The 23,874-nt window shown below is 41.2% G+C and overlaps 1 protein-coding gene across 12 annotated transcripts in view; it reads right to left on the bottom strand.

Moving 5' to 3' along the window:
* The window catches only part of ASB3 (ankyrin repeat and SOCS box containing 3), a 273,478-nt gene that overhangs the window by 90,210 nt on the left and 159,394 nt on the right, over positions 1–23,874 (bottom strand). For all 12 annotated transcript variants that reach the window (XM_055240430.2, XM_063618033.1, XM_055240433.2 and 9 more), the window contains one exon: positions 21,216–21,346. In XM_055240430.2, coding sequence (XP_055096405.1) covers positions 21,216–21,346 — 131 coding nt within the window. The remainder of the gene's footprint in view (positions 1–21,215; positions 21,347–23,874) is intronic.

Raw genomic sequence — 23,874 nt, 5'->3', positions numbered from 1 at the left:
AAACAGAGGGGAACTATTTCCAAGTGTTTTAAGTATGTCAATGAAAGAGTTTTTCCAGGTGATATATACTACTTTTCACAAGAAAATCACATAACAATAGAAATATTTCCTAGTACGTATTTTCAAAATCATCTCCACATAGCAAAAGTTTCTTTCAGTGCTTGGCTTTAGCCTGTGTTGCGGGGCATGGAGGGGAGGTTCCTTTCAGAAGGCAGTTACTTCTCACTCAGTTAAAATGTCATCCCTTCCCTAAATCAACAGAAGTTTTACAAAATATGTAGTAGGTTGCATAGCTATTTATCACCAAGAAAGAAAAAGCTCAAGAAAATTGGAAAAGCTGTATTTTTGTAAAAGAAAATCACATAATTTATCTTTGAGCTTAAGGGTTCTTTTATATATTGTATCACAGATAATGAGCAAAACTTTGGATGTATAAACAATAACTATGGTTACTCCCACCTCATTATAAAGTACTGCAAAGGCTCTAATATATTTTAAAGGTCATGTTTTAGGAAAGGATCCACAGTGACACTACTTCGTGCAATTCTGGATTCAACTCTTCTCCTATACTAGCCTATGAATGATGCAGTAAACTCATTTCATGTTATCTCCATTACCTTACATTTGGAGAAAAGCAGCCATCACTCCTTCAATGGTCATTCTTACACAGCTTTTCCAAAACACATCATTCTGTTAAATAAGCCATTACTGTTGCCAATACAACCATGCACTGCGTAAGGATGTTTTAGTGAACAATGGACCACATATATGATGGTGGCCCCATAAGATTATAATGGAGCTGAAAAATTCCTATTATCTAGTGATGTCACAGGTGTCATAACATCAACTAATTTTTTTTATAAATTTAGTGTGGCCTAACTATATGGCATTAAAGTATACAGTAGCATACAGCAACGTCTGAGGCCTTCACATTCACTCTCCACTCACTGACTGATATCACCCAGAGCAATTTCCAGTCCTGCAAGTTCCATTCCTAGTAAGTGCCCTACACAGATCTACCATTTTTTATCTTTTGTGCTGTTTTGTTTGTTTGTTTGTTTTGTTTTGTTTTGTTTTGTTTTGTTTTGTGACGGAGTCTCACTCTGTCGCCAGGCTGGAGTGCAGTGGCACGATCTCAGCTTACTGCAACTTTGCCTCCCAGGTTCAAGCAATTCTCCTGCCTCAGCCTCCCGAGTTGCTAGGATTACAGGCACCCGCCACCATGCCCAGCTAATTTTTGTATTTTTGGTAGAGACAAGATTTCACCATGTTGGCCAGGCTGGTCTCGAACTCCTGACCTCAGGTGATCCACCCGCCTCAGCCTCCCAAAGTGCTGGGATTACAGGTGTGAGCCACCGCGCCCGGCCTATGCTGTATTTTTATTGTACTTTTCCTATGTTTAGAAACACAAATACTTACCAACGTGTTACAACTGCCTATAGTATTCAGCACAGTAACATGCTGTACAAGTTTGTGGCCTAGGAGTAATAGGCTATACTATGTAGCCTCAGGTGTGTAGTAGGCTCTACCATCTAGTTTATATAAGAATACTTTATGATATTTGCACAATGACAAAATCGCCTAACAAAGCACTTCTCAGACTGTATCCCCATTGTTAATACGCCTGACTGTATCTCTTTTCTGGTGCATTTTTCCTTTAGCGGCTCTTAAAAAATTGTCTATTCTCTCACTGAAACAGAATCTTAACAAATACCCTAAGTTGTAACATGTTATAAATACCACAAATCTCCTTCCAACTTAGTATACCAAACTTTCTATCTGCAGGTTTTTAAAAAAAAAACTATAATGCTTTAGCAAAGTTTTCTATGCTCCTTTAACAATATTTGCTAATAAGGAATGCATTTTGTTTTGTCCTCACATTATTTCAGCCAGTTTTACTGTGGCAGGAAGAACATGTGTTTCCCCAATGGTCTGTGACTTTTTGTCTTTTGCTATTAATAAGAAAACTCAAAGAGTTCTAAGCCTTAATCATTATGTTTAGTAAATTTTGTAAAAAATAACGGACTGGGCATCCTAGGACTTAAACATTGAGAAAAAAAATCACAGCGTTTGTCCTCATGTTCCAAATGTGTAGATTAGAGTGTATTGCTGAGTATGGTTCTTTCATTAGCTAATTATCTCAAGGCACACTACATGTTAAGGACAATGTTCACTGTTAAAGTAAAGGTGAGACTATATTTTAAATATTTTCTTGATAATTTTAAATTTCTTGTCAGTTGCAATTAGGTGGTAGTCATTTTTATTTTAGCTCTTTTTAGCTTTTTAAAATTTTTATTATTTTATTGTATATATTTAAAGTGTACAATATGATGCTTTGTATGCTTATGTTGATATACCTGCCATAATGAAGTGATTACTACAGTCAAGCAAATATTAATATACCCATCATCTAATATAGTTACCTTGCTGGTGTGTGTGTGTGTGTGTGTTTGTGTGTGGTGAGAGTGCCTAAGATTTACTATCTTGGTAAATTACCAGTACACAAAACAATATTTTTAACTATAGTCCTCAAGATCTCTAGAACTTCCTCATCCTACATAACTGCAGCTTTATACCCTTTGACCTACATCTTTTCATTTCCCCCACCACCACCCCACCATCAATCCGGTAACCCAGGTGGTCATCATGTTTATCACATAACATGCCTGGTAAAGAACAAGAGAATGCAGCTCCACAATGATTATGTTGGTTCACTTGTGCTTGCACTTTTAATATTATCTACAGAAAATACTATTTCTTTGCAGAAATTGTTTTAAGCCACTTGACCAATTTGTGAGAAGTGGTTACATTAAAATTACAAAGTATCATTATAGGTGCACTAAGCAATCACACATGAACAAAAATTCACTATAGCACACCACAAATGTGGTGGCACAGTCAACCCCATGCACCCGACTTTGGGAAATCCTGATGTAACCCCTACGGATATGTAGGTACAAGGCACTGGGCCATGTACACTAAGTGGGGGATGGGAAGAGAGGTAAGTCCTCAGGAATCCCCATTCTACCATGAACTATGTATAGAACATTCTGCCTCCCCCTCTTCTCCTCACAAAAGCCTGATTCTTGCAAGGAAATTACTTCCTTGGCCAATTTTGAAAATACAATCTTCTCATTTTCCATGCCTTGCTACACCTGTTGCAAGGTCTGGGGGGCAATGTTAGCATTCTTATAGTTCTTGTGCACCACTTCAGATCCATGCTTCTGTCTTTAAACTCCAACAGACACCAGTTTCTATTCTTCCAGGGTTTGCTCTCCCTTATTGCCATACCCAGTCTTTAACATCATGGAGACTTCAGGTCCCAACTCCTCCCCTATCTCATCCTTCAGGACCCATCCTTTCTCATTTCTTTTCCCATCTAGACTGGATTCCATGGGCCCATCACTTCAATTATTTTAACCCTGTTCTGACAATACCCAGGATGAATCTAACCATTTTCCTTCTGCACCCCAATACAAAGAAAACTAAGCAATGCTGGAAAATACAACTACATGAACCGGTTCCACTTCCAACCTCTACCAGACCTGCAGGTTTTGCTCTGCAAATCTTTCCGTGGTTCTCAATCGGTTTCCCACAGCAACCATTCCAAAACACCAAGTCCCCTACCCAACTCTCACTTCAATCTCCTCCTTAGCAAGACTTTACTCCCAACTTCACAGTAAAAACTGGTCTTATGGGCCTTTTTTTCTGAGCTTCCAATCCCCAAACTATAAATTTATCTCTGTCCACCCCATCCTCATCTTTCTTCTCCATCTCAAAGAAATGGGTCTACCTGAGGCTAATCTCATCTCCAACTGGCCTATACAAAATTTCATTACACAAATTATCCCTTTTATCTCTGAATCTTTGATGTCGTTTCATGAACTGAGACCCTCTTGATCTATAAAACATGATCAAGCTCCTCCCATCTCAAAAAGAAAACTCTGCCACAACCCTGAATCCTTCCCTTTTAGCCACTGTACTAATCAAAGAACTATGTTCACTTTATTTTTTCTTTCACATAATTTTTTTAAATTTAATTTTTAAGTTCAGGGGTACATGTTTAAGTTTCTTATGTAGGCAAACTTGTTTCATGCGGGCTTGTTGTACGGATTATTTTATCACCCAGGTATTAAGCCTAGTACTCACTCGTTATTTTTTCCTGGTCCTCTCCTTCCTTCCACCCACAGATAGGCCAGTGTCTGCTGTTCCCTTCTATGTGTCCCTAGGTTCTCATCATTTTGTTCCCACTTATAAGTGGAAACATGTATTATATGGTTTTCCGTTCCTGCATTAGTTTGCTAAGGATAATGGCCTCCAGCTCCACCTCTGTTCCTGCAAAGGACATGATTTCATTCTTTTTTATGGCTGCATTGTAATCCATGGTGTGTATGTACCACATTTTCTTTACGCACTCTACCACTGATGGGCATTTAGGTTGATTCCATGTCTTTGCTACTGTGAATAGCACTGCAAGGAACATATGTGTACATGTGTCTTTATGACAGAATGATTTCTATTCCTATGGGTATATACCCAGTTATGGGATTGCTGGATCCAATAGTATGTCTGTTTTTAGGTCTTTGAGGAATTGCCACACTGTCTTCCCAATGGTTGAAGTCATTTACACTTCCACCAACAGTGTATACGTGTTTCTTTTTCTCTGCAACCTCACCAGCATCTATTATTTTTTACCTTTTAGTAATAACCATTCTGACTGCTATGAGATGGTATCTCATTGTGGTTTTGACTTGGATTTCTCTAATGATCAGTGATGCTGAACTTTTTTTCATATGATTGTTGGGTGGATGTGTGTCTTCTTTTTAAAACAGAATTTATTTTTATTTTTAAAATTCTTATTTTTAAATTATGTAGGTACATAGTAGGTGTATATATTTATGGGGTACACGAGATATTTTGATACAGGCATGCAGTGCATAATAATCATATCAGGGTAAATGGGGTATTCATTGCCTCAAGCATTTATCCTTTCTTTGTGTTACAAACTAACCAATTATACTCTTTCAATTGTTGTAAAATGTACAATAAATTGTTGACCTTACACACCCTACTGTGATATCAAATACGTCTTATTCATTCTATCTAACTATATTTTTGTATCCATTAACCATCCCCACCTCTCACCAACCATCCCTACCTCTCACCCCCAATCCCCACTACCTTTCCCAGACTTCTACTTTGTATCTCCATGAATTCAACCGCTTTATTTTTTAGCTCCACAAGTAAGTGAGAACATACAAAGTTTGTCTTTCTGTGCCTGCCTTATTTTACTTACTATAATGACCTGCAGTTCTATCCATGTTGTTGCAAATGATAGGCTCTCATTCTTTTTTATGGTTGAATGGTACTCTGTTGTGTATATGTACCACAGTTTCTTTATCCATTGATCTTTTAATGGACACTAGTTGCTTCTAAATCTTGGCTACTGTGAATAGTGCTGCAGTAAACATTATCTCTTCAATATACTGATTTCCTCTCTTTGGGGTATATACCCAGCAGTGGGACTGCTGGATCATACAGTAGGTCTATTTTTAGTTTTTTGAGGAAACTCCAAATACTTTCTCCCCTTCTGTGGGCTGTCTCTTTTTGTTGACTGTTTCCTTTGCTGTGCATCAGAAACTTTTAAACTTGATCTGATCCCATATGTCCATTTTTGTTTTGGTTGCCTGTGCTTGTGGGGTATTGCTCAAGAAACCTTTGCCCAGTTCAATGTACTAGAGAGTTTCCCCAATGTTTTCTTTTAGTAGTTTGAGGTACTAAAGTCTTTAATGCGTTTTTATTTGATTTTTGTATATGGCCAGAGATAGGGGTCTAGTTTTATTCTTCTGCATATGGAAATCCAGTTTTCCCAGCACCATTTAATAAAGAGACTGTCCTTTCCCCAGTGTATGTTCTTGGCACCTCTGTTGAAAATGAGTTCACTGTAGGTTTCTGTATTTGTTTCTGGGTTCTCTATTCTGTTTCATTGATCTATGTGTCTGTTTTTATGCCAGTACCAGGCTGTTTTAGTTACTATAGCTTTGTAGTACAATTTGAAGTAAGGTAATCTGATTCCTCCAGTTTTGTTCTTTTTGCTCAGGATAGCTTTGGCTATTATGTTTTTTGTGGGTCCATATAAATTTTAGGATTGCTGGCTGGGCACGGTGGCTCACACCTGTAATCCCAGCACTTTGGGAGGTCAAGGTGGGTAGATCACAAGGTCAGGAGTTTGAGACCAGCCTGGCCAATATGGTGAAACCTCGTCTCTACTAAAAGTACAAAAAACTTAGCCAGGAATGGTGGCACATGCCTGTAATCCCAGCTACTTGGGAGGCTGAGGCAGAAGAATTGCTTGAATCTGGGAGGCAGAGGTTGCAGTGAGCTGAGATTAAGCCACTGCACTCCAGCCTGGGTGACAAAACGAGATTTTGTCTCAAAAAAAAAAAAAAAAAGAATTTAGGATTGCTTTTTCTATTTCTGTGAAGAATGGCATTGGTATTTTGATAGGAATTGCACTGAATCTGTAGATTGCTTTAAGTAGTATGACCATTTTAACAATATTGATTCTTTCAATCAATGAACATGGAATATATTTCCTCTTTTGGTGTGTCCTCTTTAATTTCTTTCATCAGTGTTTTACAGCTTTCATTGTAGAGATCTCTCACTTCTTTGGTCACACTAATTCCTAGGTATTGTATTTGTTGCTATTGTAAATGAGATTAATTTTTTATTTCTTTTTCAGATTGTTCACTTTTTGTTTTTATTTTGAGATGGAGTCTTGCTCTGTCGCCCAGGCTGGAGTGGAGTGGTGCGATCTCGGCTCACTGCAACCTCCACCTCCCAGGTTCAAGTGATTCTCCTGCCTCAACCTCCTGAGTAGCTGAGATTACAGGAGCCTACCACCATGCCCGGCTAATTTTTGTATTTTTAGTAGAGATGGGGTTTCACCATGTTGGCCAGGCTGGTCTCGAACTCCTGACCTCAGGTGATCCGCCCACCTCGGCCTCCCAAACTGCTGGGATTACAGGTGTGAGCCATTGCGCCCAGCCTGTTCACTGTTGGCATATAGAAATGCTACCAATTTGTGTATGTTGATTTTGTATCCTGAAAATTTATTGAATCTGTTAATCAGTTCTAATAGGTTTTTGGTGGAGTCTTTAGGTTTTTCCAAATATAAAATCATATCATCTCCAAACAAGGACATTTTGACTTCTTCCATTCCAATTTGGATGCCCTTTCTTTCTTTCCCTTGTCTGACTGCTCTAACTAGGACTTCCAGTACTGTGTTGAATCATACTGGTGAAAGTGGGCATCTTTGTCATGTTCCAGATCTTAGAGGAAAAGCTTCAGGTATTTCCCCCTTTCACTATGATATGAGCTGTGGGTCTGTCATACATGGTGTTTACTGAATTGAGGCATACCCGGTTTTTTGAGGGTTTTGTCATGAAGAGATGTTGAATTTTATCCGATATTTTTTCAGCATCAATTGAAATGATCATATGGGTTTTGTCCTTCACTTTGTTGATACAATGTATCATACTGATTGATCTGCATATGTTGAACCACCCTTGCATCCCTAGGATAGATTCCACTTGGTCATGACAAATAATCTTTTAAATGTGTTGTTGAATTCGGTTTGCTAGTATTTTGTTGAGTATCCATATTCATCAGGGATACTGGCCTGTAGTTTTTTGGTTTTGTTTTATTTTGTTTTGTTTTTGACGTGTCTTTGTCTGGTTTGGGTATCAGGGTAATACTGGCCTCATACAGTACATCTGGAAGTATTTCCTCCTCCTCTATTTTTCAGAATAGTTTCAGGAGGATTGGTATTAGTTCTTCTTTAAATATTTGGTAAAATTCAGCAATGACGCCATCAGGTCCTGAACTTTTTTTTTGCTGGGAAATTTTTATTACAGCTTCAATCTTATTACTTGTTATTGGTCTGTTCAGGTTTTGGATTTCTTCATTGTTCAATCTTGGAAGATTGTATGTGTCTAGGAATTTATCCGTTTCTTCCAGGTTTTCCCATTTCTTGGCATAGTAGCTTCTAATGATCCTTTGAATTTCTATGGTATCGGTTATAATGTCTTCTTTTTCTTCTCTGATTTTATTTGGATCTTTTTTTCTTAGTCTGGCTAAATGTTCGTTAGTTTTGTGTATCTTTTCAAGAAACCAACTGTTTGTTTCATTGAACTTCGGTACTGTTTTCTTTGCTTCAATTTCATTTATTTCTGCTCTGATCTTTATTATTTCTTTTCTTCTAGTAATTTTGGGTTTGGTTCGCTCTGGCTTTTCTAGTTCTTTAAGATGCATCATTAGGTTATTTGGAGTTCTTCTACTTTTTTAATGTAGATGCTTTAGCTATATCATTTACAGATTTTAAAACAGTGTCTGATACACAGCTGACATGTAATCAAGGAATCCACTCATTAAGGAATTAATAAATAACTACATTTGTACATGCCTACCTTTAAAAATACTTCCATGAAAGCCTTTCTTCACTGAAGACTTCTGCCAGTGGTCCACATTTGGAACTAACTAACACTACAGACTTAGTGGTTAGAAGTTCTCAAATGGACAGACTATGAGAAGCTAAAGCTTCTGTCCTAACCACCTTTCCACCTTCAATTATGCCACTCTACCTAATCACATCAAACCAAGTTCATTATTATTGCTTTTACTATTCCTGATAGTAAATAATTCCTAATTCATGAATAAAGGAGATGATCAGAATTCGATTTAGATGAACAGTTTTAGGAGTCAGCCATAATGATTCTCATGGTTCTCACTGATTATGAGAAAGAGCATTTCATTAAAAATGTATTGTCAATGGAAGCAACTAGACAGAAGCTGACCTTCCACCAACCAATCTTCAAACGCTTTTGGATTGAGCCAGTTTATCCTGGGTAGTCCCACTGTCTTCTCGCCAGTTTATAGGAAACATCTTATGTAGTTAAGCTGAGAAGATACTTTTATGATCAGATGAGGAGAATGTGAAAAATGCTCTTCTGTTTTTAAAGGGTGCACTCTCAAAAATCTGCAAATGCAATGCAGTTTGAGAGGTAAGTACCAGGTGTTAGGAAACCTAATGAGACCCTTAATGTAGCCAATATGTAAAAGAGAGAGGAAATGGTTAGAAGTGTCAGGAAACGTAATGCTGAGGAGGAGATTACTTAGAGATGAATTACCACAAGTAAGAATCAATAACTTACTTCCTTCCTCCCTCCCTCCCTCTCTCTCTCTCTCTCTTTCTTTCTTTCTTTCTTCTTTTCCCTCTCTGGCCCAGGCTGCAATCTACTCGGCTTGCTGCTGCCCACGCCGCGGACTGCCTGAGACTGCCGGCGCGCGCCACAGCCTGCCTTTTCGCTGCAGGCACGCGTTCGCCATCTTGGCCACGCTGGTCGCCAGCTCCTGACGCCGAGTGCTCTGCCCGCCTCAGCCTCCCGAGGTACTGGGATTGCAGACGGAGTCTCGCTCACCCAGTGCTCGGTGTTGCCCGGGCTGGAGCGCGGTGGCGTGGTCTGGCCTCGCGGCAGCCCCCGCCCCCCAGCCGCCTACCTTGGCCTACCAGGGTGCTGGGATTGCAGCCCCTGCCCGGCCGCTGCCCCATCTGGGAGGTGGGAAGCGCCTCTGCCCGGCCGCCCCGTCTGGGAGGTGAGGAGCGCCTCTGCCCGGCCACCCACCGTCTGGGAAGTGAGGAGCGCCTCTGCCCGGCCACCCACCGTCTGGGAAGTGAGGAGCGCCTCTGCCCGGCCACCCACCGTCTGGGAAGTGAGGAGTGCCTCTGCCCGGCCACCCATCGTCTGGGAGGTGAGGAGCGCCTCTGCCCGGCCACCCACCGTCTGGGAAGTGAGGAGCGCCTCTGCCCGGCCACCCACCGTCTGGGAAGTGAGGAGCGCCTCTGCCCGGCCACCCATCGTCTGGGAAGTGAGGAGCGCCTCTGCCCGGCCGCCCCATCTGGGAGGTGAGGAGCGCCTCTGCCCGGCCACCCACCGTCTGGGAAGTGAGGAGCGCCTCTGCCCGGCCACCCATCGTCTGGGAAGTGAGGAGCGCCTCTGCCCGGCCACCCACCGTCTGGGAACTGAGGAGCGCCTCTGCCCGGCGGAGCGCCTCTGCCCGGCCACCCACCGTCTGGGAACTGAGGAGCGCCTCTGCCCGGACACCCCGTCTGGGAAGTGAGGAGCGCCTCTGCCCGGCCGTCCCGTCTGGGAAGTGAGGAGCGCCTCTGCCCGGCCACCCATCGTCTGGGAGGTGAGGAGCGCCTCTGCCCGGCCGCCCCGTCCGGGAGGAAGTGAGGAGCGCCTCTGCCCGGCCGCCCCGTCCGGGAAGAAGTGAGGAGCGCCTCTGCCCGGCCGCCCCGTCCGGGAAGAAGTGAGGAGCGCCTCTGCCCGGCCGCCCCGTCCGGGAAGAAGTGAGGAGCGCCTCTGCCCGGCCGCCCCGTCCGGGAAGAAGCGAGGAGCGCCTCTGCCCGGCCGCCCCGTCTGGGAAGTGAGGAGCGCCTCTGCCCGGCCGCCCCGTCCGGGAAGAAATGAGGAGCGCCTCTGCCCGGGCGCCCCGTCCGGGAAGAAGTGAGGAGCGCCTCTGCCCGGCCTCCCATCGTCTGGGAGGTGAGGAGCGCCTCTGCCCGGCCACCCCGTCCGGGAGGAAGTGAGCAGCGCCTCTGCCCGGCCGCCCCGTCTGGGAAGAAGTGAGGAGCGCCTCTGCCCGGCCGCCCCGTCTGGGAAGAAGTGAGGAGCGCCTCTGCCCGGGCGCCCCGTCCAGGAAGAAGTGAGGAGCGCCTCTGCCCGGCCTCCCATCGTCTGGGAGGTGAGGAGCACCTCTGCCCGGCCACCCCGCCCGGGAGGAAGTGAGGAGCGCCTCTGCCCGGCCGCCCCGTCCGGGAAGAAGTGAGGAGCGCCTCTGCCCGGCCGCCCCGTCCGGGAAGAAGTGAGGAGCGCCTCTGCCCGGCCGCCCCATCCGGGAAGAAGTGAGGAGCGCCTCTGCCCGGCCGCCCCGTCTGGGAAGTGAGGAGCGCCTCTGCCCGGCCGCCCCGTCCGGGAAGAAATGAGGAGCGCCTCTGCCCGGGCGCCCCGTCCGGGAAGAAGTGAGGAGCGCCTCTGCCCGGCCTCCCATCGTCTGGGAGGTGAGGAGCGCCTCTGCCCGGCCACCCCGTCCGGGAGGAAGTGAGGAGCGCCTCTGCCCGGCCGCCTCGTCTGGGAGGTGAGGAGCGCCTCTGCCCGGCCACCCATCGTCTGGGAGGTGAGGAGCGCCTCTGCCCGGCCACCCATCGTCTGGGAGGTGAGGAGTGCCTCTGCCCGGCCACCCATCGTCTGGGAGGTGAAGAGCGCCTCTGCCCGGCCACCCATCGTCTGGGAGGTGAGGAGCGCCTCTGCCCGGCCGCCCCATCTGGGAAGTGAGGAGTGCCTCTGCCCGGCCACCCATCGTCTGGGAGGTGAGGAGCGCCTCTGCCCGGCCACCCATCGTCTGGGAGGTGAGGAGCGCCTCTGCCCGGCCGCCCCATCTGGGAAGTGAGGAGTGCCTCTGCCCGGCCACCCATCGTCTGGGAGGTGAGGAGCGCCTCTGCCCGGCCACCCATCGTCTGGGAAGTGAGGAGCGCCTCTGCCCGGCCACCCATCGTCTGGGAAGTGAGGAGCGCCTCTGCCCGGCCACCTATCGTCTGGGAAGAAGTGAGGAGCGTCTCTGCCTGGCCGCTCCGTCTGGGAAGTGAGGAGCTCCTCTGCCCGGCCGCCCCGTGTCTGGGTAGAAGTGAGGAGCTCCTCTGCCTGGCCGCTCCGTCTAGGAGGTCTACCACGGAGGCCAGAAGCAATGTGGGGGCTGGACGTGGTGGCTCACGCCTGTGGTCCCGGCACTCTGGGGGGTGAGGCGGGTTGATCACTTCGGGCTAGGAGTTCGAGACCAGTCTGGCCAACTTGGCGAAACATGAAGAATACAACAGACAAACCAACCAACCAACTCAGTGACAACAAAACAGGTCTACCCTGGAGTCATACTCTAACTTTTTCTATTTTCCTCCCTTTCTGATCCTTTATCCCACTTTCTTTTTCTTCCTCTTCCTTCTCCCTCTTCTTTGTCAAATAGAGGATTGAGTTATTATCACTGATCCATATAAAGTCCCTCTCTCATTTATTTTAACTCCCACCCCCCATTTCTATTCCCCGACTTCCCATGTGCAACCTTCCTAATATGTTTGATATGCATCTTTTTGTTTGTATGTATTTTTAGAAAATGTTTATTGTTTTTGTATGCAAAAAAATTAATAAAAAAAAAAAAAGAATCAATAACGTTAAAAGGAGCAGGGGAGGAATGTGAGAGGATCTTAATGTCTTGGAGAAAATGTTGGCACATCTGTGAGGTGTAGTATTTAGGAAAATAAGTACTAATATGCAGTACTCATGGTGGGACAGCATGGGGAGGCATGGAAAGGGCCAGAGGATGAAGGGCCCTTATATGCCTTGCTAGAGTTTGACCTTTATTCTGGGAGAAATTGAGTTCTTCTACATTCTCTTTTTTAAGGAGCATGGCAAATTCAAACACATTTAACAGTGATTTTGAGAATAATAGAGGCTAAGCACTCAGGAGTATACTGAAGTCAATTAAGTCAGAAATGATCACTGCAATCAACAAAGGCAGTAGCAGAAGAGATGGAATAAGAAGAATGGATTTGGAGGATAATTACAAAGTAGAACTGACCATATATGGTAACCTATCAACTGTAACTAGTGTTTCTCCAGAAATGGAAGAACTTTCTCATCTACAATTAAAGCAGCTACTTGTCCACCTTTCCCCCACCAGAGAAAATAAAAAATGTCATCATAGAAGACGGTCTTTTTATGTTTCAATTTTATTTCTAACTTAGCATATTTTAACCTCCTAACCTTCCCTGCTACAATTTTGTGGCTCATTATCTTAACATCCACTAAGAAGCAAGTCCACAGAAATATATGTGGTATGGAAAGACCACCTTACAAAAGGATGAGGATTATGGCAACTGACTCTTTCTCGATCTGCATCTAGTACTTCTTTGTCTCCTCTAGATGAATTCTGCACTAACTATGAACCTCTATCCAAAAAACATGAACCATGTTACAAAGAATTTTCCCCAAAATCACACACTCTAGAGCAGATCACACATTTAACCTGGAGAAAGGGCATTGGCTGACATTTCACACAACCTAGTCCTTCTTTATGTAAGAAATGGTGGGTCCTAAAATTCCACAATCTCCAGTAAATACAAATGATCTGTTCTTAGAGGCTTCATCCAGTGCCTTGGGCTGATCCTGTATGGAACTGTCACATGGGAACTCCCTCAAAAAGAGTCATGACAGATAGAAGAGGCAAGAGGGATGCAGAAGTGAGGTTCTGGTGCTACCTTTACAACAGCCTTTTTAAAGCTGCCTTATTATCACGTGATTCTGCTCCCTTTCCCTTTCTGAAGTATCATGGAAGAAGCCTCTTGAAGTGCTACTCTCTATAGCTTCCTTTGATCATCTTGAGAACCAACAGGAAACTTGGGCAAAATGAGAGCTCTCGTGATTGGTTCAGTTCTACTTCTGGATGGTTATTTTAATTTTTAAGGTTCTAAATTCTGTAATTCAGGCCAATCAAGAAAGACAAATCATAGAGAAAATAAAAGTATATCTCATTTTCAAACCAAGGACCATGAACTCTGCATTAACCCCTTAACAATTTTTCACCCACTGCCCCCAACACCCTCCTCAGAGCCACGGTTTTGTGCCTTTTATATATTGGTCACCTTTAATTTTTTCATGTTCAAGGGAGCTGTCATCTAAGCAGCTACAAGAAACCTTTCCTTCTAATCTTGTTCAGTTCCCTAAGAAGCTGGATGATATTTAATACTAGCTTTTTCATAATACTTATTTCAGACAGGAACCTAGTAAATATCCTACATAAATAAAGTAGTTATGTGGAAAGAGTGGGATGGACTTTCAAACCAATACTGGTGATCTCATACTTAGACCATGTAAAAAAAACCTCTGTTTACTGTACGGCCATAATTTCTCCTTTTTTATTTACTTATTTATTTATTTATTTATTTTTTGAGAGAGACAGAGTTTCATTCTTGCTGCCCGGGCTGGAGTGCAACGGCACGATCTCAGCTCACTGCAACCTCCACCTCCCGCAGGAGAATCAAGTGATTCTCCTGCCTCAGCCTCCCGAGTAGCTGGGATTACAGGCGCTTGCCACCACACCCGGCTAATTTTGTATTTTTCAGTAGAGACAGGGTTTCTCCATGTTTGTCAGGCTGGTCTCAAACTCCCAACCTCAGGTGATCCGCCTGCCTCGGCCTCCCAAAGTGCTGGGATTACAGGCACGAGCCACCGCGCCTGGCCAATTTCTCCTTTCTTAACGTACCAACAGACATGCTGGTAACTTTAAAATAGTTTTAACAGCAAAAAGTCCCAGCAAATGTGAGTACAACCCATTAATATCTAGTTTAATAAGAATTTCCCCACAAAAACAAAACCCAAAAAACTTGGATTAACAAGAAGCTATGTGAAGTTAAAATTATAAGTGGGCAGTTGGAACCCTATAGTTTTATAGTTAAAACTATAATTTTATAGTTAAAATTTCTAGTTTAACTATAAATTTCTCACTAAAAAAAAAAAAAAAAAAAAATCCCAGTCTGGCTCTTAAATCTAGAAATAAGGTAGAATGTAGGCAATGTTAACCAAGGCATGAATCTGCTAAACTTGTGAAAGTCCACACATGGCTGATGTCTGGGAGGTTGAAAGCTTCCTGCTCAACAAATGAAAGGTCATGTGTCCAGTTTTTTAAGATAACCGGCAATTACTGATTGAGTTCTTAGTAATACTGCCTCACCCAGGTGAAAAACATCCAGAGGAAATGAATTTAGAGTTAAGAACTACTGTGAAGAATGGGCTCTGATTCTTTATTAACTCTATGAGCATGGCCCCCATGGTAGACAAACTGCACAATTTATCCCATATATTTTAAAAGGCCCACTATTACCCCATTTCCCACCAAACTTAGTTTATTGAACATGTGCTTTAAAAACTGTAAGTTAGGGCTTTGCATATTAACGTTTAAAATAAGGAGCAGCTGGGCTGTAGTTGAGTTATTGCACCATAGATCACCCATATAAATACTCTTACAAAGTATGTACTGCTCCACTATTTGTAGCTCTTTTTATTTCTTTGAAGAGACAGGATCAGGCTCTGTCATCCAGGCTGGAGTACAATGGCATGAACACAGCTCACCGCAGTCTTGATACACTGGGCTCAAGCGATCCTCCTGCCTACGCCTCTCAAGTAGCTGAGACTACAGTCATTCACCACCACGCCTGGCTAATTTTCTTATTTTATTTTGTAGAGATGGGGTCTTGCCATGTTGCCCAACTGGTCTTGAACTCCTGGCCTCAAACAATCCTCCCACCTCGGCCTCTCAAAGTGGGATTACAGGTGTGAGCCACCACACCTGGCCTATTTGTTGTTTTTATTGACCTTTCCTTGGTCACTGACTCTGGGATAGGATCTGGTTATAAGTTAACTTGGCTATAGGCTAGGTCATGCTATGCTAACAAATACACCCGAAAAACCAGCGTCTTAATACAACACAGGTTTACTTCTTGCTCATGCAAAATCCTCTGCAAGTCAGGCAATTCTCCTAAAATGACACTTGAGTGTCCCAGGTGTCACCCATCCTGTGTAACCACCATCTCAAACATTAGCTTTCAAATTGCTTCAGCAAGGGAAGGGAGAGCAAAGAGTGCTTACATGCAATGGTTTATGCTTTGACCACTTGCCTCAATCATGTAACAATCAAAGCTGAAAAATCGAGTCTTTCTTTGTCCCAGGGAAGGTAAAATGAAATGGAACTCAGTTAACTGAGGTCTGTCTTTGCCACAATGACAAGATCTATTGTGAAAATGATATGAGGTAGCTACTCTTACCATCTCTTCTTATAATTGAGGAAACCAAAGCTCAGGGATATAAGTAACTTCTCCATAGCTAGAAAGTGATGGAGGCTCTCAGCAAACTAACACAGGAACAGAAAACCAAACACTGCATTTTCTCACTCGTAAGTGGGAGTTGAACAATGAGAACACATGGACACAGAGAGGGGAACATCACATACTGGAGCCTGTTGGGAGGTGGGGGGCTAAGGCAGGCATAGCATTAGGAGAAATACCTAATGTAGATAATGGGCTGATGGGTGCAGCAAACCACCAGGGCATGTGTATACCTACGTAACACACCTGCACATTCTGCACATGTATCCCAGAACTTAAAGCGTAAGAAAAAAAAAAGGGATTTGCGGTACAACGATTATCCCTCTAGGGCCGTATAAACCAGATTACAATGGCCTGAAATAAACTGATCTAAAATTTTTTTTAAATTTTAGCCAATAAATTTTAAATATATGTCATAAATCCTTTCTTTCCATGAAATTTTAAAGAGGTTCCAGTGCTATATTAAGAGTTAAAAAAGATAAATCATGTCAAGTTTAAAATGAATAAACTTGGGTAGTCAAAGGAAAAAAAAAGAGAAAGTGATGGAGGCATGTCTATTTAATTCTAGAGCTTCAACCTTTAACCATTATATTCTGTCGGCTGTCCATGCAGAACCTGCACCAGATCATTACCATAAGGCTGAAGTCAGCAGAAAAGTTAAAATTTTTCTTTGGCATCAAATAAGGTTGTGCTCCAACTCTCATCTTTTTAACAAGCGACTTAATGATATGTTATAAACTGAGCAAGATACATGTTCTTGCTAAAGAACACAGAAAAACAAATATTCTTTTAAAAACTAATAGGTTTTATTATCCTAAACTAGAAATGGCTTTAGCAGACAACTGGAATGGTAGTTCATTATTATCAGAAAGGATTACAGACCAACTATTTCTAACCCTAAGCTTTGTTTCTGCATCTAACAATCTCATAAAATAAATTATCATATGTAGTTACCTTGGTGTACTTACCACAGATGATTTATCTTGAAGGGCAGGTGCGAAAAGAACATTGCTCAAAACTAGGGGCATTGCTCAAAGTTTCAAGGGAAATTTTTGCTTTAACTGGATACTTGCTTAACCCACCATATTTAGCTAGGAATCCTCATAATGTTCCTGGAGTATTTACTCTACCACAGATCAAACTTCATTTTTCATTTTTCTTTTGCTTCTACTTTGAAGATCAACTGTTACTTAAAAATATGTTCTATATCCAATTTGCAATACAAAATATCTGCACTCTGATACTTCTTAGGTAGTATAACTTTGAACTCATTGCTATGTACTACTATTAAAAACTAAGCTGAAGATAGGCACAGTGTCTCATGCCTATAATACCAGCACTTTGGGAGGCTGAGGTAGAAGGATCACTTGAGCCCAGGAGGAGTTCAAGAGCAGCCCAGGTAACATGGTGAAACCCTGTCTCAACAAAAAATACAAAAATTAGCTGGACGTGGTGCCACATGGCTGTGATCCCAGCTACTCGGGAGGCTGAGGTGGGAAGATTGCTTGAGCCCAGGAGGTAAAGGCTGCAGTGAGCCATGATCATGCCACTGCACTCCAGCCTGGGCAACAGAACAAGACCCTGTCCCCTAAAATAAATGAATAAATTAATTAATTTAATTAAATTAAAAACTGAGTTGAGACATACAATATTTAGAGAGAACTGCTCAAAAGGCACACAGGCCATCCATTTCCAGATAATCTAAAATCTAGCTCTTGGTCAAGTCACAGCAACAGAAGTCTAGGTACCTGAACCACACCGTAATGACTACTTAAGAACTGCTTTTACTGAATTGTACTTTGGTATGATAACAACAGTCCATGTAAAAGAAAGTCCCAAGAAACCACAGCTACCAAGACATTGTCTAGGAAGCTGTAACAGCATCCAAGAAAATCTATTCTGAGGAATGGGTTTATTTTACGAACCCTGTCACCTAGTGTCAATGACAACAGAGCTCAGAGCCAAACGTACAGCCTATCCATAGACAAGTATCAAATTCCCATTGCTACGCTTTCCCTGACTCCATTTTTTATCTATCCCCCACCTTTTTTTTTTCATTTTTCTTTTCCTTCTACTTTTAATTTCTGTTTTACTGTTTTGTGATAATATATATGTATTAAACTGTTGTAAATCCTTTTCAGAACAAAGCAGGGAAACACTGAAATAAAAAGATCAAGAGAGTTTCCTGGGGTCCTTTAAAGGATCCCTTGTAGGATCCAGATCCATTTAACACTCTGGATAGAATTATATATATATAATCATTAAAGGTTCAAGACGAACTAAAGCCAAGTGCTTTTATCCATAAGAATTTAATTACTTAGACCTGACCAGGAGTTGGCAAATTTTTTGAGTAAGACATCTATTGCTATGTGGTTAGGCTGATGTTTCTAAGAGGTATGTAAGAGGTACTTGATTAAAAGATTGTTACTGAAACTGCAACCACTCAGTAAATTTTACCTGGTATACATTTCCTTTCTGATGCTAGAAACTTTTTGAAGACAAATCTGACTCAATGATTAAAAGATAAGAAGCAAGAAATGCGTTGTTACTTTTGTTTATAAACTACCATGGCAAGTTGCTACTTACTTAGGGAGGAAAAAGGGGAGGAAAGAATAATTTTGACCAAGTACATGGCATCTCCAGGACTTGAAAAGGGCTCAAATAAAAAATGGGAGAAAAATCTTTCCCTAGGGATAGATACTGAATACTGAGTGGAGCTAGGAAGCTAGGAATTATCTAAGAGTTTACTAACAGTGGCAGAGGTGCAAGAGGTATCTTTTCAAAAAAATTTTTTTAATATATTGACAAGGCAGCGGTTGTTACTATCATGATAAGTTACTGGAGGAAGAGGGGTAAAAGCAGGAAGGTCAGTTTTGTAAAGAGGTTAATCAAAGAGTTGTCCTGCTAGGCTCGTGCCCATTAGTATTAAAACCCTGATCATGCTTGTGCTTACCAGAGATCCTGTAGCTCAAAATCCCAGTAAAGGAGGGAGTCCCGATGACCAACATACAGAAATTGAGTATCCTGAAAACTGACGAGAAAAGGGTGCCCCCAACAGAGCCCTGAATTATAGAAAGGAAGAGAGTCACAATCCCATCTGAAAGCCAGGCAACTAAGTTTGTCTCCCAGTCTTAATAAAATTCCAGCATTGTAATCGTACCTACTATCTGCAGAAGAGGAAGCACCAAAGAATACCCTGAGAGACCAATGTAAGTAGGAGGAAGAATACAAGCTTTCCCCAAGCAGGTTGTAACAAGGAGAGGGATAAAAAGCCTTTCCACGATAGGACAACACAAGAGTCACCATGGATCCGGATTTCTCAACCTCGGTGCTACTGACATTTGTAGCAGATAATTCTTTATTGTAGGAGGCTGTCTTGTGCATTGTAGGATGCTTGGCAGCATCCCTGGCCTCTACCCCTTAGATGGCAATAGCATCCCTAACAATTGTGACAACCAAAAAAATGTCTGCAGACATTGCCAAATATCTACCGGGGGGCAAAAATCACCCCTACGCTACGGATGAAATAACAAACAGCTTCCAGTGTTAACTCGCTCTCTTGGTAAATAGCCCTCCCAAACCACCTCACCTCCTGAACCAGGAAACAGAGACAGAACAGAAGAATTTGTAGGAAAAATAGTAAGCTCAATTTTGCATATGTCAAGATGTGAGACAGCAAATGGAGATGTCCAAAAGATAGTTGGATATATGAGACTGGAAACAAGAAAAGAGGGCTTGGCTAGAGAAACAAACCAGAAAATTATTAGATACATTAGCTCAGAAAAAGCCTCTGTGAAAGGCTTTCTTGAATCTTCAGCCAAAATAAAAATCTCTCAATAGATGATGATTATTACCCTACATAAGCTCTACCTAGTACTTAATTAAACAAGAAGCCCTTGATGGATTTTGTCTACTGCAGGGTAATGTAGTACTCATGCACAATTTTTACCTTCATCTGGACAAACTTGCCATATGTTAAGGTCTTCAGGGTAAACTCTCACATATCCTTTCTAACTGATACATAGCAACAATTTTCCCATTTGGCATATGCTCCCTCTTTTGACTCTTTGTTCTCAAATCCATTGTTCCATAGTTTATGTGTTCTGAATAGATATTTGTTCTCTACTGCTGCAGATACATAATTAGTAAAAGCAGATGCAATTCTCAACATTAAGAGTTACACAGAGTGAGTTTTCCAACATTATCATTAAAGAAATTCTATACTAGAAGGCTCAAAGACTCCAAATGAATTATTTTTCTTTAACAGAAACCTCTCTAACAGTTTGAATACACCTCAGTTCAAACGCCTATTTTCCTGAATGTCTGTTTTTGATTGAGAAAATTTACTTAAATGTAATTTTCCAAAAAATTAGAAGACACATTTCTACATATGAATAAGTTCACTTGTTAAAAACCTATCCAAAATGTTTTATGAAGAGTTACATTTCATGTAAAAATAGCAGTGAAGAAACAATTTTCCTAACTTAAGACATATAATATGGTTAACAAAATATAGTCAAAGCAAAATAAATCTGAAAAAGTAAATAGGGATATTTTGCATATGTTATATTCAATTTAAACTTGTTCCTTGTGTGAAATCTCCCCCCACTGTGTGTTCTTTCATTTTTTTCAACTAGGTTAAGAATTTTTCTAAGTGAGGTAAGTTGAAATTTTGCTCTAGAATAGTCTTTTAAAATATCAACCAGTTCACAGAATGTGCACTCAGCTTATCTCCACAGTTGTACCATACCAACAGACTGGTATATATTCAGTAACGACAGGTATAAAGAGTGGTTACATTTCCTTTTAGATTTGATAAAATATTACACAGAGAACATAACTCCACAGACATTCCAAAGAGAAAAATTAAGTTTAGCATTTTTCTGACCACAAGCTATATACAGAATAAGCAGATTTTTAGGACCTACTTTTGTGTATATAATCCTTATTAAAAATAAAAGGATATCATATAATTAAAATATCAGTAAACATCTGCTTTTCTTTATATGTTCCTTAGGCTAAGATTATAAAATCAGATACGATTTTTACTGAAGGGAATTACTAGCCATCTCCCTAACAACCCCATCTTTTCCTCACACAAGAAAATGCAAATTATGTCTAATTTGTGTTTGCCAATGAATCTTATCACTTAAAATTACAACACAGCTAGAGAAGCAAGAGAAGGAAAAGCAGTGAAGTGTGTTTAAAAGTTATTCTTTCTTACCAATATGTTGCTGTAGAATCCAGGCGTTTGAGGCACGAGCAGAGAGCATCCTTTCAACAGCTGGTGCAAGTGTCTTCCAATTAGTAAACTCCAAAGTGAAGATAAGGGTGTCAATGCTGACTGAGTCAATCCTATGTTAGCAAGATGTTAATATGACATTAGAAACAAAACATGCCAAGGGTTCGTACTTGAAACAAACACCATATACCTTTTCTTACAAAATCTCAATGAGGAGGGCAGACAGAAAACCAGGGCATGTTAAGTATTTATGTAACTAGAGGCAAGATCAGCGGATACTACGAATCATCTACAGGTTCCTATTAACTGAATTGACTTTCTATGTAGCTGTCTAAGAGATGACAAGAGGAACCTCAGAGAGAGTAGGAACTTTCCTTCTCATGGGTGACAGCACCAATGACATCAGCAGATTTGCCATTATTTCCTCCCATTTGGACTATCTTGCCAAATGTAAATTGACCATCTTTACAGACATATAATTTAATAATCCTAAAAGTATAAAGCCCAAACACCCCAAGTTATCCCTAAACTGAGTGTACAAGTGTACAAGTATGGCTTGTTTCTGCCCAACTCTCAGGGATGCACAGCTGTTCTCCTCTAAGAACCTTCCCCCCATTATAAATTCAGCCCTAAACGATATAACAGAATAAGACTAGTCTTTAAGGACTGAAAGAAGGGGTTCCAAACAGGCCTTCCTCTGTTCTTTCAAAATAATGTCAGATTCCCTACCAACCCACTCAAAAGAGGCTAACCCAAAATTTATAAGCACTTGAAACCTAATGGAAAGAGCACTGGCTTAAGAAAAGTCTTGATGTTTAATACTGCTTCTGCTACTTATGAACAGGTTGCCTGAATTCTTTAAGCTCTAGCTCCTGCTCTTTAAAATGAGAATAATACATAAGCTGCCCATTTCAGGGAACTATATGTGAAAATAATATGAGATAACATAGTAAATATACTTTTAAAACTATAAAGTATTATATGAAAAATTGGTATTACCAGAAATGATTTGAAAACTTCACTATTATATTTTTAGAAGCTTTAAAATTTAGTCAAACCTTTAAAAGAACTCTAAATCCTAACAAGATTACTTATCCTGTATTCAATTAGACACCCCCCTACCATCACAATGGTTGGAGAAAAAAAAGTCACTAGGGCTTCTGGTAATTACTACCAAAACAGAAATTCTTCTCAAGGTCACCTCTTTGGAGATATTACTGAGCAACAACAACTAAAGAAGGAAAGGAAATAAAAGGGAAGAAGATAAACTGAATAACAATCTAAGCTTATCATCTCAAAGACGCTTCTGGTAATTTGGAGTCAAAATATCTTTGAAATGATGGACTAAAGATTATGAAAATTATTTCCCAAATTCTTAATTCTCCAATATGCAAACATCTAAGGAAGAATTTAAAGTGTAGCACAGATGTCTTGGGAAAACATTTTATTTCTCAGCATATCTCAGTGAAATCACAACTTATCAGAAATACTGAGGATAAATGAAATGATAAAATACATCCAAAGACAAACAATTTCCTTGACTTTCTAGGGGTCCCAAACCAAAGGTTACTTAGTTCTGGTTCTTTATTTCTTTTTTAATGATTTCATTTTTCTGCCTTAATGCACTTTAGGTCTTACTGTGACCAAATAGAAAGTCATTTTTATGCAGTTATCTGAACATATACATGACAAGTAAATCTGTTTGCACAGTTTTAGTTAACGGTGAGTTTATTTTACCAACACTGATAATGCCACTAAAAATGTATTGTTACTTTACTATCGTGACCATTACATTGTATAGAACAGTTGTACAATCATAAACGAGTGACATTTAATCAATTAAATGCACAAATGACATTTACGTTCTATTCTCCCATTAAATGGCAGTGGGGTGCACAGGCAGAGGTAGACTTAAAGTCTTGCATTTAAATACTGTGACAGGCAATTATTCAGCCAGATACATTTTCAAGACTGTTTAAGACAAGCAATACCCAGAAAATACGTTTATAATTTACGTGACAAAGATTAAGCAACAGACCTACATGTGATATAAATAACAATCAAAATCCACTTTAACAACATATTGGAATTTTTATAGAATGTTTCTTATAATGGCTCTTTGAATGTAAATTTGATCAAAGAAAGCAAAACATTTATCATATGCAGTGTAAACATTGGCTTTACCCATTCAATAAAAGATCAGTGAACAAAAATTTGACCATGTTAAGCATTTTCATTGCTAAAGTTAAATTTTCCAGTGTATTTTTTCAAATGAATATAAAGTAACCAAAGTTACTCCTCAGGATTAAAAAACATGTAATTGGCATTCTCCATTCAGAATACCCAAAGTTTTACAACTTACTTCAAAATAGTTTCCACTTTACTAGTTCTTAATTCTTTTCTATTTCACATATCCGATAAATACAGCACACACCCAATGGCTTATTGCGACAAAAATTCTCAACTGTTCACAAGTGGGGGAAAATGGGGGAGCTGTATCAGCATTGGGGAAAGGGGGGATAAATTACAAAGCCTTCTAAGAGAATAAAGCTAAATAAATCCTTCTCCCTACAAGTAGTCCATTTAGTTGGCTGGGGAGGAAAGGAAAATAGGCAATGTTTGATTTTTTTCCCCCTGCTTA

This window comes from Symphalangus syndactylus, chromosome 14, assembly GCF_028878055.3.
Source record: "Symphalangus syndactylus isolate Jambi chromosome 14, NHGRI_mSymSyn1-v2.1_pri, whole genome shotgun sequence".
NCBI lineage: Eukaryota > Metazoa > Chordata > Mammalia > Primates > Hylobatidae > Symphalangus > Symphalangus syndactylus.
Note: the sequence above shows the minus strand (reverse complement) of the source record. Positions and strands in the feature narration are given on the sequence as shown.